At 37.9% G+C, this 16,221-nt stretch overlaps 2 protein-coding genes across 3 annotated transcripts in view; both read right to left on the bottom strand.

Moving 5' to 3' along the window:
* Positions 1 to 16,221, bottom strand: part of LOC115837636 (putative neuroblastoma breakpoint family member 7) — a 655,832-nt gene that overhangs the window by 216,934 nt on the left and 422,677 nt on the right.
* NOTCH2 (notch receptor 2) overlaps positions 1 to 16,221 on the bottom strand; it is a 164,005-nt gene that overhangs the window by 123,305 nt on the left and 24,479 nt on the right. For both annotated transcript variants that reach the window (XM_030824712.1, XM_030824713.1), the window contains exon 2: positions 787 to 868. In XM_030824712.1, coding sequence (XP_030680572.1) covers positions 787 to 868 — 82 coding nt within the window. The remainder of the gene's footprint in view (positions 1 to 786; positions 869 to 16,221) is intronic.

Here is a 16,221-nt window from a genome sequence, read left to right as displayed (position 1 = left end):
ACACATATGCATACATCTTCCTCTCTCACTGTCTCACTTTCAGAATTAGATTTTTTACACTAGAAAAAAATATGAATATAATATTCACATATACTGGGCCGAATATTAAAGTTGGTATCTATTTGGTTTTACTTAAAAACAAGATCATAGGTAACATGTTAAGGGGAGACTCTAAGAGTATGCCTTAATCTGAAAAACACAAGGTAATCTAATATGTATGTGTATATACATATATTTTATATTTCTTTTTGAGAAGGAGTCTTGCTCTGTCACCCAGGCTAGAGTGCAATGACGTGGTCTCAGCTCACTGCAACCTCCGCCTCCTGGGTTCAAGTCATTCTCCTGCCTCAGCCTCCTGAGTAGCTGGGACTCCAGGCATGCGCCACCACACCCGGCTAATTTTTGTATTTTTAGTAGAGATAGGGTTTCACTATGTTGGCCAGGCTGGTCTTGAACTCCTGACCTCGTGATTCGCCCGACTCAGCCTCCTAAAGCACTGGGATTACCAGCATGAGCCACCATGCCCGGTCTACCCCATATACATTAACTAACCACTCACTGAAAAGTGTTTTTCACAGTGAGAAAGATAACAGTAAGATAGTAAGAAGTTCTTATTAGCCAATTATCTGGCATCCACATCCTTCCATCCTCACCCCCAACCAAAATATGTACCAGGAAAGCTCAAGAACCAGTAACATTCACAGAAGCGTTAAAAATAGAGGAGTAGAATCAAATCTTGTCCAGTGTTCTATCGCAAAAAGAAAATACATAAAGAGAAAAACTTACTTGCAGTATCCTGTGCCATTGTGGTAGGTAACACACATTCCTTCATTTACACAGGGTTCATAGCCATCTCGACACTGCAATGCTAAAAATAAAAACAAATGCATATTAGAAGTAAATCACTAATCATAACCCTCAGACACCAAAGAAGTGTAATCCAATCCAGATCAGCATTCATTCCCACCTAATCTGGGTTTCTTTTTAGAGTTTTAATCAGTTTTTTATGTTTTGGCTTCTAGCACAGAAGCCCATCCCAAAAGTGTCTTCCAACAATAACCACGTTTGTGGTCTTGAACGATGCTCTTACTTCTCTGTGTTTCAATATCTCCAGCCGTCACATCTCCATCTCCCAATTAAAAATTAAAGCCATACCATCTATGACATGACACATCATCTTGGGATTTAGATACTTCGTATGAGTATTGTAAGGATTCATCAATGAGTGTTTAGGAAAATGCTAGATAAATAATAGACGACCATTATACTGATGAATTACGTAGCCTTCAGGTAAAGTTTTAAAACAGACCGCTTCAAGAAGTAATCAGAAACAGCAATAACAGTAATTCGACAAACTAAAATTGAAAGCCTCGTATGTACCAGGCACAAAATTAGGATCCAGAAAAAAGGAGAAATGGAATACATAAATAAACAAATAAACATAATCTCTAGCTTTAAAGGGCCCATAAAAAGATGTGGAGTAAATCATGAATACAGACTGTAGAGAGAGTATCAAAAGAAATAAAAGGAGAAGGTAATTTTATACATACAGATAAAACAAAAATTCTCAAACTGTTGACTCCCCCATTCCCTTTAAGAGACAATGAAATGGCACTTTACCATCTGAGGCCCTCCCAAAAACAGACTTTTCAGAAAAAAAGAACAAAAACAACAGCAATAGTAGACATTTTCATTGATTTCAGCCAAGAATGGAAGAAGTCTACCCCAAATCTGCCAATCACTTGCTGGATAATTACAATATCTTAATTGTTTAGCTTTTAGAGTTGAAATTTTCATCACCAAAATACATATCGAGAACCCTAACAACTGGAAAGGTAAGACAGAAAGAAACCTAGTCAAACAATAAATATCAAAATTGAAGCTCATGAACTCTTTCTTGGAAGTTATTAAGATGTCCATCTCTTATGATAGTTAATGTATAAATACCTGAAAGCAAAACTGAGAAGCTCCCCCTCCAAGTTTCCTCTAACCACACCACTCTATGCATAAATTGTGCAAGATCAGAGACTCTAGGCCTGGCCATCCCTGGCCTCAAAACCAGTAGCCCAGGTGAAAGCTGGATGTCAGAACAACTTCTCCACCAACAATTACTGCATCAGAGCCCAGTATTGTATCCAGTAGTAGAATCATTTGAGAACATGTTTACAGAAAATGCATCTCATCCTTGAAATAATATTTTTAAATGGTAATAGTAATAATAATAGGAGCTAACACATAGAACTTACTAAATACCAGGCACTGTCCTAAGTAGTTTACATAAATTAGCTAACTAATTTAATCTTCACAACAACCCTTAGAAGTAAATTTCATTATACCCATTCTCAGGTGAGAAAACAGGGAGGATAAGTGGCCTGCCTACTGTCATGCCAGTGAGTTAGAAAGCCAGAATTTGAATCCAGAGACTCTGCCCTTAACCACCAAGATACACTGCTTCCCACTACCTGAAATGTCTCAGGATTGGCAGGGTGGATATTATTATACCCATTTACCAATAGCAAAGGCCAGAGAGAATAAGTGGCCTCTCTATGGGGCATCGCACCACTAGCTGGTGGCAGTGCTGGGCTTAGGACCCAGCTCTCAGTAAAAGTCCAACCCATCTCTATGACAGCTGGGTCACACAAAGAGTCACCAGGCTGCAGGCCCAAAGAGGCAAATTCAGGAAGAGGGTCATCTTGTTGTCCATATCCCACTTCCCTGTAAGGCTCAAATGCTCCCTCTTCCCACACTGATAAGCCCAATGCAACAACTATAATTAAAACAGTTAATGTCAGGTTATTTCCTCCATACCAAAGTTCTCAAACTGATTTTTTCATTCTCTTTAGACACTTTTATTAGTTTCAGTGAGAACTTCCGGGGTTTTTTCTATTTACTTTTTTTCTTTAAATAAAATAATAAATAAATAAAATCCTCACAGTAGGAAAGGAATGTCCTGTAGGCACAGAAAAAGCTGTAGCTCTGTCCCCCTGCAGGAATCCTGGTGCAGTGGAGGGACTCAGGAGACCTGAAATCCTGTCTGTACACCTAACTGCAAGCAAAGCACAACTTCATGGGGGCTCAATTTCCCTACCTGTAAACCAAGCTGAGAGTGAACTAAATGTCCCTGAAGGTTCCCTGTGATCCACCAGCAACAGCTCCCTCCTTAAAAGTACATGAATGGCATGCCCAGTGCCTGAAGAAACCTGGAGTACGTAACGACCCAGCCACCCATGACTCAGAATGCCATGGGTGCAAAAATCACGGCCTGTTCCTATTAAGTGTCCTGACAAATCATTACAGTGACAGGTTCAGAGAAATACAAACAACCCAAAGTCAATATGTAACAATCAATCTAGCAAATAACTTTACAGCCTAGCCTTAGTGAACCAATCAAACTCAGTGACTGAAAAGAAGGTGGGCTTACCAGGCTAATAATTAATGCCACTTGGCTGATGTGTGGGATCATGCCACCTTGAACCTTTAACATTTACTGAGCCACGGTTCTCAAACTTTAGTAAGCATTGGAATCACTTGGAGGGCTTTTTAAAAAAGAGTGTTGGACTCGACCCCCACAATTTCTGACTAAGTCCGTAGGGAGCCTGGGAATCTGCATTCCTAACAAATTCCCAGGTGATGTTGATACCACAGGTCTGAGGAACCACACACTGACTACGACTATATAAACGCTTGAGTGTCCACTTTTAAAAATACTCAAAAGCTATATAATACAGAGGTCTTAGATGATTTAGATGGTAACATATTGTCTGAATAAACAGGATGTGGAGAAATGGAATCCTTCTACTCTGTTAATGGGAATGTAAATTAGTACAACCATTGTGAAAAACAGTGCAGATGTTCCTCAAAAAACTAAAAATAGAATCACCACATGATCTGGTAATCCCACTGCTGGATATTTACCCCAAATATTTTAAATCAGTTTATTGAAAAGATGTCTGTACACCCATACCAAGTTATGGAAGTGTCCATCAACAGATGAATGGATAAATAAAAGGTGGTAGATAGGCCGGGCACAGTGGCTCACGCCTATAATCCCAGCACTTTGGGCAACCGAGGCGGGTGGATCACGAGGTCAGGAGTTCAAGACCAGCCCGGCGAAAATGATGAAACCCCATCTCTATTAAAAGTACAAAAATTATAGCGCGCCAGTAATCCCAGCTACTCAGGAGGCTGAGGCAGGAGAATCACTTGAACCTGGGGGGCGGAGGTTGCAGTGAGCCAAGATCGCGCCACTGCACTCCAGCCTGAGTGACAGAGGGAGACTCCATCACAAAAAAAAAAAAAAAAAAAAAAAAAAAAAAAAAAAAGGTGTGGTAGATATATACAATGGAATACTATTCAACCTTTAGAAAGAAATTCTGTCATTTGAGACAACATGGATAGAATTGGAGAACATTATGCTAAGTGAAATAAGGCACAGAAAAACAAATATAGCATGTTCTCACTTATATGTAGAATTGAAAACCATCAAAATCATAGAAGCAGAGAGGAGAATGATGGTTACGGAAGCTACGGGCCTGATGGTCAATGGCCATCAAAAAGCTACAGTTACACAAGAAGAATTTTTTTATATGTTTGAGATATATTGCATAGTGTGGTGAATATAGTTAATAATAGGGTATTGTACATTTCAAAATTCCTAAGAGAGTACATTTCAAAAAATGTTAAATATTTGAGATGAAGGATACACTACCTTTTAATTGTTCTACATTGTATTAGCAAATTATAACATCACTTTGTACCCTATAAATGTATACAACTATAAATTGACAATTCTAATTTTTAAGAAAGAAAAATAATCTTGAGACTCGTGGCTTTACTCAGGAGCAAAAATGAATACTATAATTATCTTCCATACAAAGAGAAATTAAAACTTTGATAATCTGAAACCATGAAAGTGAGACCGGGAAAGACCTCATTTCAAAATTCAATTTACTTTTTTCCAATGTAAAACACTTAAATTTAACAATAAAATTGAAGACAGCTTCATGCTTATAAAGTTAAAAAAAGAAACATTAAATCATACCACAGAGAACTGATGTTTAAACTGATGCTTCAATAGCCTCCAAGAAACTAGTCACTCACAAAGAGTCACATTTAACCCCAATTTTCATGTCAATAAATACTCGCTGGCTGAAATAAATCTTATTTACTGCGTGTGTATCTGCTGTTTGTGCAGGCCCTCCTCTACTCCACCAAAAAAAAAAAAAAAAAAAGGCAAAAAGAAGTAGTAGATTTCAATCTCATCACTCCATCATTTGGCAATACAATATAAAAATCTAGAAGCCAATTTCCAATTTTCATACACTTTCAGTGCAGTGGATTTGGGAACTAGCTATCTAATATTCAGAACCTATTTAGAAAGCATCTACTATCAGCAGGCACAGGCCCTGATGTCAGGGATACCGTAGTATACAGAATAAACTCCCTGTCCTCAGGAACCTTATTTCTATAAGAGAAAGGTGGCTAAAAAATTAATAAATAAAATAATTGTGGACAGTAATAAGTGATAAGTTCCATTGGAAACAAAACCCAGTAATGTATAAAAAGCAACCATGAAGGCTGGGGGTGCAAGAGCGTACCTCAGATAGTGTCTAGGAAAGGCCTCCCTGAGGAGGTATGCTTTGAGCTACAATGTAAATGAACAAGTGTCATGAAGATATGAGGGAAGAGCACCCCAGGCAGAGGAAACAACAAGTGTAAAGGCCTTGAAGTGGGAATTAGACTGGTATTCCAGGTTCATATGGCTAGAGGTTATTAAGCAATGACAGAGGCCAGGGAGGTACGCTGGGGTTAGATCACAAGAGCCCATGATAAGGATCACAGCTCTAAGTAGGAGAGTAAACTACTCAGCTGTTTTAAATAAGAAAAATGACACAGATTTATGTTTGAAAAAAGTCAAGATTATGAAATGGTCCAGTGAGTAAAAAGGTTTTTCTTTTCTTTCTTATATAAGCTTATTCAAGTCATCCCTTTTTAGACTAGACTGAAGACATCCATTTTCCCAGCTCCCCAAAATGGCAATGATTTTATTCTAATAGCATCTAACCTTCCAGAAGCACTACTTGTCACATGTTGCCCCACTACTTTCTAACCTACAATGGCTGTCAGTTCTTACTTAGTTCTCAGAACTTAGCCTCAGTTTGGCTCTCCTAAGAACCAGTTGGGAGGTCTGTGCAGTACCTTCACACGGTACCAAGTTTGGCACTTTTTCTTCCAAGGACAAGCCATTTCTTACTTTAACCAGTCTAGGCTCCCATGCTGACCTTCCAGATCAGAGCTTACCTTACCTGCCCAGTATTACTCCCCACCACTTCCATTGCACTCTCTGCCCAGTTTATGCCCTCTTTCCTGAACAGATCGTCATTGAACTCAGTTCCATTCCTCCATGCATGTCTGTGCTTCCTCTGATTTCTGCCTTCCTCATTACTATCTAAATTCTACCCATTCCTTCAAGGCCCAGTTCACCTCTTGCCTCACCCAGAAAGCTTCCCCTGGAGGGTTCTGGTCCTCACAGGGCCACCACCCCCTATCCCTGTAACACTCATGACTCTCAATTCAGCACTACATGGTCTTCTAGCTGTCTGCTTTTTCACTTTTAAGTTCCTGGGATATAGAAAACATTTCTTCTTTTCTGAGTATTTGAAGCAATGCAGTTAAGCAGTTGAAGGCACGGATGCAGAAATCAGACCAATCTGGGTTTGAATACTAGCTCCACCATTGACTATCTCTGTATCTTCTTTGTGCTTGATATAGTTCGGCTATTTTGTCCCTTCCAAATCTCATGTTGAAATGTAATCCCCAATGTTGAAGGTGGGGCCTACTGGGAGGTGTTTAGGTTATGGGGGCAGATGTCTCATGAATAGCTTGGTGCCCACCCACAGTAATGAGTGAGTTCTCGCTACCATGTGAGCTGGTTGTTTGAAAGAGCCTGACATCTCTCTTGCTCCCTCCTCTCTTGCCATGTTACATACCTGCTCCCTCTTCACCTTCAGCCATGAAAGTTTTTTGAGCCCTCACCAGAAGCAGATGTTGGTTCTAAACTTCTTGTACAACCCGCAAAGCTATTAGCCAAATAAACCTCTTTTCTTTATAAATTATTCAGCCTCAGGTATTCCTTTAGAGCAATGCAAAACAGACTAACACACTTCTTTTAAAAAAGTATAGCACTGAAGGCATAAGGAGAAGTGATCCACTAAAGGTAAAATAAACAATAAATGTGAGCAAAAACTCAATTTTAATACAGTTCCACTAATATTTGTTGAGCAACTACTGTGAGCATTGTCCCCTACTAGGCACTGCATGAAAATTAAGCACAAATAAAACAAACAATCTCTGTCCTCATGATCCTTACAATCTAATGAGGAGAAGTTGGAAGTAGGGGCAGAGAGAATGTGACCTACCCAAATGACTCTAAGATAAATACAAACAAAATAAAAATTGCCAATATATACCCTTGGCATACCCTCTTAATACCAATCTCAGAATCACTCCACAAAGAACTTTTAAGAAATACAATATGAACCCTTGATGTTTAGCACTAACTGTAACTCAATCCAGACAAGGCTCTTTTATTTATTCAGGTTTATCAGCCCCAATTGTACATAAAAACTGCAAACAACAGAATAAGCTGCCATTGATTTTAACCAGCTCCAGCGCCTCAGAAATATATTCATTTAAGAATAAGGATAAGGTATCCAGACTTGACGGAATCTTCCTTAAAATTTCCTCTAGGCATTTACCTAGGTTTTCCAATGCTTTTCAATATCATACCAGCTACATATCACTGGCTTAAAAGCCTTTGTTTTAGGAATCTCTAACATGAGTAATTAAGTCTGTACTTCAGCCAGTGTAATCTGAGCAGCCTTCAATGTGTTTTACTTGTTGCATTAACATGTAATCATTTTAAATTGGCATTACTTGTTGCTTTGTAGCCTCTTCAAATAAGCCTCTGTCGTCTATCTCACATGATTTTTTTCATATCCTCCTCCCTGTCTGCAGTGTGGTATCTGTGCTTAGATCCACTGCTCAATCAGAAGATATTTTAATGTCTTGACTGTCTGAGGCTCCTAAAATACATGAAGAGGAGTTATACAGGCTCTTTTAACTTTTTCTTCAACGTTTATGCAAATTTCAAGTAGCAATATTTGAGAGATGAAGTCTGAGTTTACGCCCTAGGATCTTGGCTGTGGTTGGCTGCTGTTGATTCTGGCACACAGCCTCTGGAAGAGGCTCAGTAAAATGAACAAAGCAAAGTTTTCTAAAATGACTGCCTGCATTATTACCAAAAATAGGAGAATTGAGGGCAGACAAGGAGACATCAGGGATTTGCAATAATTCTCATAGCGCCCTGCAATTTCAAACAAAACTTTCTCTAAATTTTTTATTCCATTGTTTGGGATCAAGCCATGAAAAAAAAAATCCAAACAAACAGAAGAAGTGCGGAAGCTTCAAATCCCAAGTGGTACATTTAAACAAAAACGAAGTGGAGAAACATCTGCCTTCCTCCTTGAAATTTGTCTTGATTAAAAGGAAAAAAAAAAAAAAGCAATAAGAGATACATCAATTTTGTTTTCCTAATAGTGTTCCAAGGATTTATGTGCTCTTTACAGATATTATCATATAGAAAATGTGTTTTCTACCTAAGAGACGCTAGTATCAGATCCAGAAATTAAGAACTGGGCTATAGGGTCATAGCAAATTATTATTGCTTTTCAAAAACTGAAAATATAACTTAAGAAAATATAATCAACGATAACAACTTATAAATGAATATTTTTATATTACTAATAGAATTTTCATACTATAAAAAAATCATTCCAGTGAGCTGGTAAATCTAGAATAATTTTTGGTTTTAAAAATTCCAATTTTGTTCTATTTTATAATATTGAACTTGTTGCAAAAAAATTCATCAGTGTTTGCTGTGCTATATTGAAATCTATTATACACTGTGTGGTTTTTTCTTTTATTTTTCTCTTATTAAAGACCTCAGAAAAAAATCCAATTTATGCGTGGGTTAAATTTCAATACCTGGATTATGGAGATGAGACTAATGCATTCAGCTCTTCTACATGAAATACAAGGTTTGAAAAATCCAAATACTTACAAATCGGGATGTAGCCAATTTGCTAATAATGATCACCTCTATACCCGTGTACATTCTTTTACCTGAAAAATATTTTACCTCCTTTTCCTTTTTCTCTATCTTGCTAAATTCCTACTATATTTCAAATCACAGATAAAGCATTATTTTCCTGAAGAAGCTCTCAGAGACCCACTGATATAGATGTTCCTCTTCTGTGCTCCCATTTTATCCTGCGTAGATGTATTATAAGTGCTGGCTCACTCATCTCACTCTCTCACACTTCTATGCAAATTCCATAGAGGCAGTAACCACAATTGGCTCCTCTTTGTACACCTGGGACCTAAGAAGGTGCCTGGACCACAGCAGGTACTCAATACTCAATAAGATATTCAATAAACTAAATATCTATAATTAAGACAAAACCTATGAATAAACCCAACCTTCAGCTTGTATGTTTATGTGTGGAATTTCACTTTGTGTAACAAATTAGAAAAGTAAAATAAAGAAAAAAATGCTGCAAATTTCCAGGCCTTTAACAAGGATGAAAAGTTGAGAAAGTAGAATTGTACTTTTCTAATCTTTGCAAAACTAAAACAGTTTTGAAAGTTCCTTTCTTACCGTTTGTTTGAATGAAGATACACTCTCCACTCTTAGCCCCCTATAAATCTTAAGCCATGTGTATTATGGTAAAAACTAGCTGAAATAGGTTGAATGGAAGCCAAAATAATTTACGTCCAAATGAAAAACATAGAAAACAGAGTAATAAAAAAATTCCAACTGAATGGGAAAATTCATTGTATAGTATTATCTTCCCCATGAGTAGGTTCACTAATACACATCGGCAGAACAATAAGCACCAACGAGATCCAAACAACACTTCAGTATAAGTATCTAACTCTTTGTAAAATGACATTGACCAACATGATCACAGAGTTTACATTTCCAAAAGGTTCAGGATCTCAGTGTAATAAAATCCAACAGAGAGGAAGAAGCTGTATCATATCTAGAAATTTAATTATTCTCTACAAAAAGGGCTACATATTTGTGTGCTGCTTAGTGGTCAAAAAAGGTGAATATGAAGTGTTATTCCATGTCTTATCTTATATCTTGTATTATCTGTTCTGTTCCACTATCTGTACTTGTACTATTATCAAGACAAATTTTGCCTGTCACCAATTTCCTGTGCTTTTAGTAAACCCTCCCTTTTTAAAGGTTTATTTTATTTTATTTTATTTTTTTTTTGAGACAGAGTCTCGCTCTGTCGCCCAGGCTGGAGTGCAGTGGCGCAATCTCGGCTCACTGAAAGCTCCTCCTCCTGGGTTCACGTCATTCTCCTGCCTCAGCCTCCCGAGTAGCTGGGACTACAGGCACCCGCCACCACACCCGGCTAATTTTTTGTATTTTTAGTAGAGATGGGGTTTCACCATGTTAGCCAGGATGGTCTGGATCTCCTGACCTCGTGATGCTGGGATTACAGGCGTGAGCCACCGCGCCCGGCCCTAAAGCTTTCTAAAGACTATTTTGTTAAGTACAGCTTAGTTTTTTTAAGTCCTTAATTTTAAGTACATGCTTTTAAGTACACTTGCTGGAAAAAAATTTATAAATATATATAATCTTCTTGCTATACACCCAAAAGAAACAACATATTCTTTTAGCTTAAATTGTTCAGGACACTTTTTAAATGGAGTACACAATTTCTCGTGTTTGTTAATTTAGAGGTAGACACCCAAACAGAAAGAATAACAAAATTATGTTAAAAGTGAAAATGGAAAAACCTAAGATTGCTACATATTATTATATAAAATCATGGATACTTCCTAAAACAAAACAGGGAAAATCCAAAGAACAACCTCAGATTTCCCTACATGCATCCTTCCTCACAGCCTTTTTAAAACATCCTTGGGTGGTAGCAATGAAGGCTACTCACAAGGATGGGGAGAGAGGTCATCAGGGATACCATAATCAATGTACTGTGCAAAAATAGTGCAGAGGAGATTGGTTAGTCCTACATAAAGTCCAACTACGTGTATGGCTAACTATTCTCAAGTCAGGGTTCGCAGAAGCTAAGGTCCTAACATTTGGATTATTTTTATATTAGTATCTGGATCAAATAATATGCCTTTAGCCAAAATCAAACTCTGTTCACCTGTGAATAGTATTCCTGTACCCAAATTCCTGTACACATCACTGAGGATTGTCTAAACCCAAGTCCTAAACCCTTGACTCATAGCCAGGATATTTCTTTTTTTTTTTTTATACTTTAAGTTTTAGGGTACATGTGCACAACATGCAGGTTTGTTACATATGTATACATGTGCCATGTTGGTGTGCTGCACCCATTAACTCGTCATTTAACATTAGGTTCTAATAAGCTCAGAAACTAGCACTGTGAGGGAAATATCTAAATATGGAGATTATAAATGCCTATCATTCCATTTCCAGAGAACACACCTGAGGCCAAAAACCTTGGAACAGAGGAAAGCAGATAATAGAAAAATATCAAATCTTTATTCAATCCTAAAGGGAGAAGAAAACACAAAATATAGCCCTAAATGGCCAGGTGCAGTGGCTCATGTCTGTAATCCCAGCACTTTGGGAGGTCAAGGTGGGCGGATCACGAGGTCAGGAGATCAAGACCATCCTGGCTAACATGGTGAAACCCTGTCTCTACTAAAAATGCAAAAAAAAAAAAATTAGCTGGGCGTGGTGGTGGGTGCCTGTAGTCCCAGATACTCGGGAGTCTGAGGCAGGAGAATGGCATGAACCCGGGAGGCGGAGCTTGCAGTGAGCGGAGATCGCACCACTGCACTCCAGCCTGGACAACAGAGCGAGACTCTGCCTAAAAAAATAAAAAAATAAAAAAAAAACATATATATATATAGCCCTATACTTCAATTTTTATTTATTTTATTCTCCCTTGCTTTGTTTCTTCAGACATACAACTATCTCAAACATCAACACAACTTGGGCCCCCTGGTCAACAGAAAAAAATAATAATGTGTACTTAATGATATTTGATGAGGAGCTGATAATCTCAATGTCCACATCAGTTCCTCTTAAAAACGCCAGTCCTCCAACTCCATCAGCCTTTTGATTACTCATATTCTTTCTTTATTGTAAATGCAAGCAAGAATTTATCTTCAAGACTACTCAGATTTCTGCAGAGTTGTAGCAGTCATTTTAATGAAAAAGCAGCTCAACACACTAACAGTCACAATTTGGTTTGCAAGTGCTCACAATCATTCTATTTGCTTATCCAGTTGTTGCTGTAATGACAAAGACAGCAAAGACAGAAAAGTTTGTATATATTAAGTGACCATATTGGAACTTAAACTTTCCATGTTTGTGTCTTTAAGCACAGAAGAGAACTCTGGGTTTCTCCATTTGCAGCAACACCTAATTTGGCAAACTCAAAAGGTTACATTGTCTTTGATAAAGGCTTTCTTTGTTCGAGGGGTCAAAAGATTTCTCTCCAGCTTCAGCCTGAAGATCTCAGATGAAAAGAAACAATATAAATTCCAATATATTAAATTTTAAAATGGGGGGTAAGCCCTAGAAGTGGTGCTGGCTTTCTTGAGCCCAGTGCTTCCCTGATTCTCACAAATGAGTCATAAACTGCTAAAAAAGAGAGAGAGAGAGAAAAGAAAGAAAAGAAAAAAGAAAGAGAAAGAAAGTGAAAGAAAAGAAAGAAAGAAGAAAAGAAAGAAAGAAAGAAAGAAAGAAAGAAAGAAAGAAAGAAAGAAAAGAAAGAAAAGAAAGAAAGAAAGAAAAAGAAAAGAAAAGAAAAGAAAGAAAGAGAAAGAAGAAAAGAAAGAAAGAAAGGAAAAGGGAAGGGAGAGGGGAAGCAAAGAGAAAAGAGGGGAGAGGGGAGAGGGGAGAGGGGAGAGGCGAGAGGGGAGAGGGGAGAGGGGAGAGGGAAGGGAAGGGAAGGAAAGGAAAGCGAGAGGAAAGGGAGAGAGAGAGCGAGCGAGCAGATGCCCTGGCCTACCTTCCATTTCATCTGCTTTGCTGCCACTGCTGTCTGGAAGCCTAAGGGAATTCCACCAGAAGACAGATTCTGGAGCTAGGCAACACCTAAGTGATGTCTGCTCCACCTAGCTTCAGCACAGCTATAATGCCACGGTAAGTGCTTGAAAAATGTCAGCCAAGCTAAACTGTTAAGGAGCAGGCCCAGTAGTTTTCTATCTCCCTCCGAGAGAGGATAACCAAGTCTTTAATTTCCCATAAGACAAAAAGAAAATCTGCAAAATTACAGTTTATTCTAGTCTTTAATGGTAACAATGACCTGGCACAGGAGATATTTCCATCTCTTTTGTTTATCACTCTTAAAATTCTCTCTTACAATAAAACTCCATTCTACTTTAGGGACATGGGAGTGACACTTATGCTGAACAAGAGGGACTTACAAAGGGAGTTTTACCAGTTTCACCACTTCGGGCCCAGTGGGAATGTCCTTCCCATCATCACCTCATCACATTAACAAGATTAAGTCCTTTGGAAAACCAGTATAAAAGCAAGTAACCCTCAGTTCAAGCAAAGGGACAAAGGATTTAGTAAATGTGGTTATTAGTGTAGTGCTGGTGATTAAATAACATTTCTCCTCCTCCCCACTAAAGCACACATTACTTCATGGAAAATATTAAAACCAATGCATTGTAATCACTTTGGCTATGAGCCTAAATATATATTACCACAGAAAGCTTCAAATACAAAGTTTTATATTAAAAAAACACTAAATAAATCTAGTATCCTCCCCTCCCCCAATCCAATGTAATCTGGCTTTAAAATTGTTAAGAAGAACAAGTTTATAAATTTGAGCACAGTGAGTTTTGTCTGTGCCCACCCACCTCCACAGAAAATACCCCAAAGGCAGCAACCTTCAGAAAATACAAGACTTTACTCTCAAAGAGTAACTCTAATGTGAGTTCCAGAAGATAGCCAGCCATATCCTAAATCAGTTGGCTGGTCAGTTTCTTCAAGTAAAATGAGAGTAACAGGCACCTATGCTACCTGAAGATGAAGCTAATATGGCATCATGAAGAAAAGCAAGGCATCTGATAGTACTCCATAGAATATATTTAGGATTAATATCTCAGCTTCTAATAGGCAGGGATTTTCAGCTGATTTCCATCTACATTCCTCCACCCAAGCCTACAAAGCATTCTATGGCTTGTGTGAACACCTCGGCCAAACAAATCAGAAAGTCAGCTCACAACCCTCAATTTCTCACTCCTGAGAAGGCTGCTCACAAACAGTGATCTCATTTGATCCCCACAACAACGCTATGAGGCATGTAAATTGGTATTAGCACCATTTTACACAAGAAACTGCAACTCAAAGAAATAAGGGCCTTGCCCAAAGTCACACAAATCAAGATGTCTGAACCAGGACCAGAGCACAAGTCTTTTACCTACTGACCCAACATTCCTTTCACTCACTACATCTGTAAATACGCAGTTAGAAAAACCTGATATCCACCATAATCTGCAAACTTCCATAATATACATTTGTGACTACAACATTCTCAGATAGATAACCATCCACATACCAGCTATGCACATCAAAAACATTTACACCAAAGACCAGCTAATGACCTGCTTATTAAAACAAAACCAGGACTTGCTTATCAAAAATAAAACCAGGGACAAGAGGGGCTGCCAATGCTGTATCTCAGAACTACCACTCATACACATGCCCTAATGACTAACACCCATTGATTAGCATCACCCCACCTACACAACAAAAGAACCCCACTTTTGAAAACTTGCCAACTCTAGGATTCAACATATTACACTATGCATTATTTCTCCAGGAAAAAAAAAAAAACTACACTATGACTGAAATTGTTTAGAATTTTTTCTTTGTAAAATTGAGACTGACAAGATACCACCTCTTCTCAATAATAGAGTAGCATCACAAGAGCAAAAGGAAATTATGGAGTTAGAGATGGAACTAGATCATAAGTACAATATACCCTATCTTGACAAGATTTTACTCTTAAAAATGACGGCCCTATTAAAAGTAAGTAACCCATCATCATTTTATCCAAGTACCCATAATTCAATTGATTAGAAATAAGTCCCTCCAAGAACATATCTGCAGTTAAGTTAGTGAAAACTGAACTACTGAACAGAGAAGCATGGCCTGCTGCTCAGAGAAGACAGGTCATAACTAATATGGTAAACCAAAAATGCCATAAGAGATACAGTATTTCCTTAATCTAGTCTGCTTCACTCCAACTAAAGAAGTCAACTCAGAGGGGGAAAAAAGACAAAAACTCACCTTCCCAAACCAAGAAATAAACTATCCAGACACATACCCTTCATGATGTTGAATCCCAATTTAGGAAACCTCAGACAGCTCAGAGCACTGTCTTATCCACAAGGCTGAGAATACAAGACCCTTGTCCTCCAAAATTAAAAGTATAAATTTTATCACTAAGTTTGGTATACTGTCCCACAAAATGCCACCTTATTCCATGTCCATACCACTAAAGAACTATAGAAAATAATGACATATTAAAAAAGACCACTCCTCTATTTTCCTTATGGCATTTTTATTATCTGACACATATAGCAGACATGGATCTTGAAATGGGAGATACATTAAAATAAAGTTTTAAACTATAATAAGTCTATAATAAATAATATACTCTATAAATAAATTATCAAAATTCAGGATATTTGGTGATAGAAATCTAAGGAGGAAATGAATTTTTGAAATGTCTCAGGCAAAACGAAAACTAAAAGGCTATAATCAAGAAAGAAAGGAGATGGGCAACTTCTTTTTGTGCATCTAAGCCCCACTTCCGAAAGAACAGCTGTCTTTGCTCAGCTGTAGGAAAACCACAGGACTTGGAATAACTCACTTAATGTACTGTCCTTCTTATGTTAAAATGACACTGTTGACTCACCCTCAGTAGGATATGTGCTTGGTTAAACTTGTTTTTCCAGTAACAGTAATGAACTGAGTTACTCTACTATCGAAATGATTTGCATCCCCACAACTGAAAAAAATATTTGGAAACACCTACATATCTAGTATGCATGTCCTTGAGTAGTAGGTCTGGTTTGACTATGTAGCCAGAGCTTTATCCTTCTTCAGAGTCTCTCCACAAATGA

This window comes from Nomascus leucogenys, chromosome 12, assembly GCF_006542625.1.
Source record: "Nomascus leucogenys isolate Asia chromosome 12, Asia_NLE_v1, whole genome shotgun sequence".
In the NCBI taxonomy this organism is placed as follows: domain Eukaryota; kingdom Metazoa; phylum Chordata; class Mammalia; order Primates; family Hylobatidae; genus Nomascus; species Nomascus leucogenys.
This window is presented reverse-complemented; position numbering and strand designations above follow the sequence as displayed.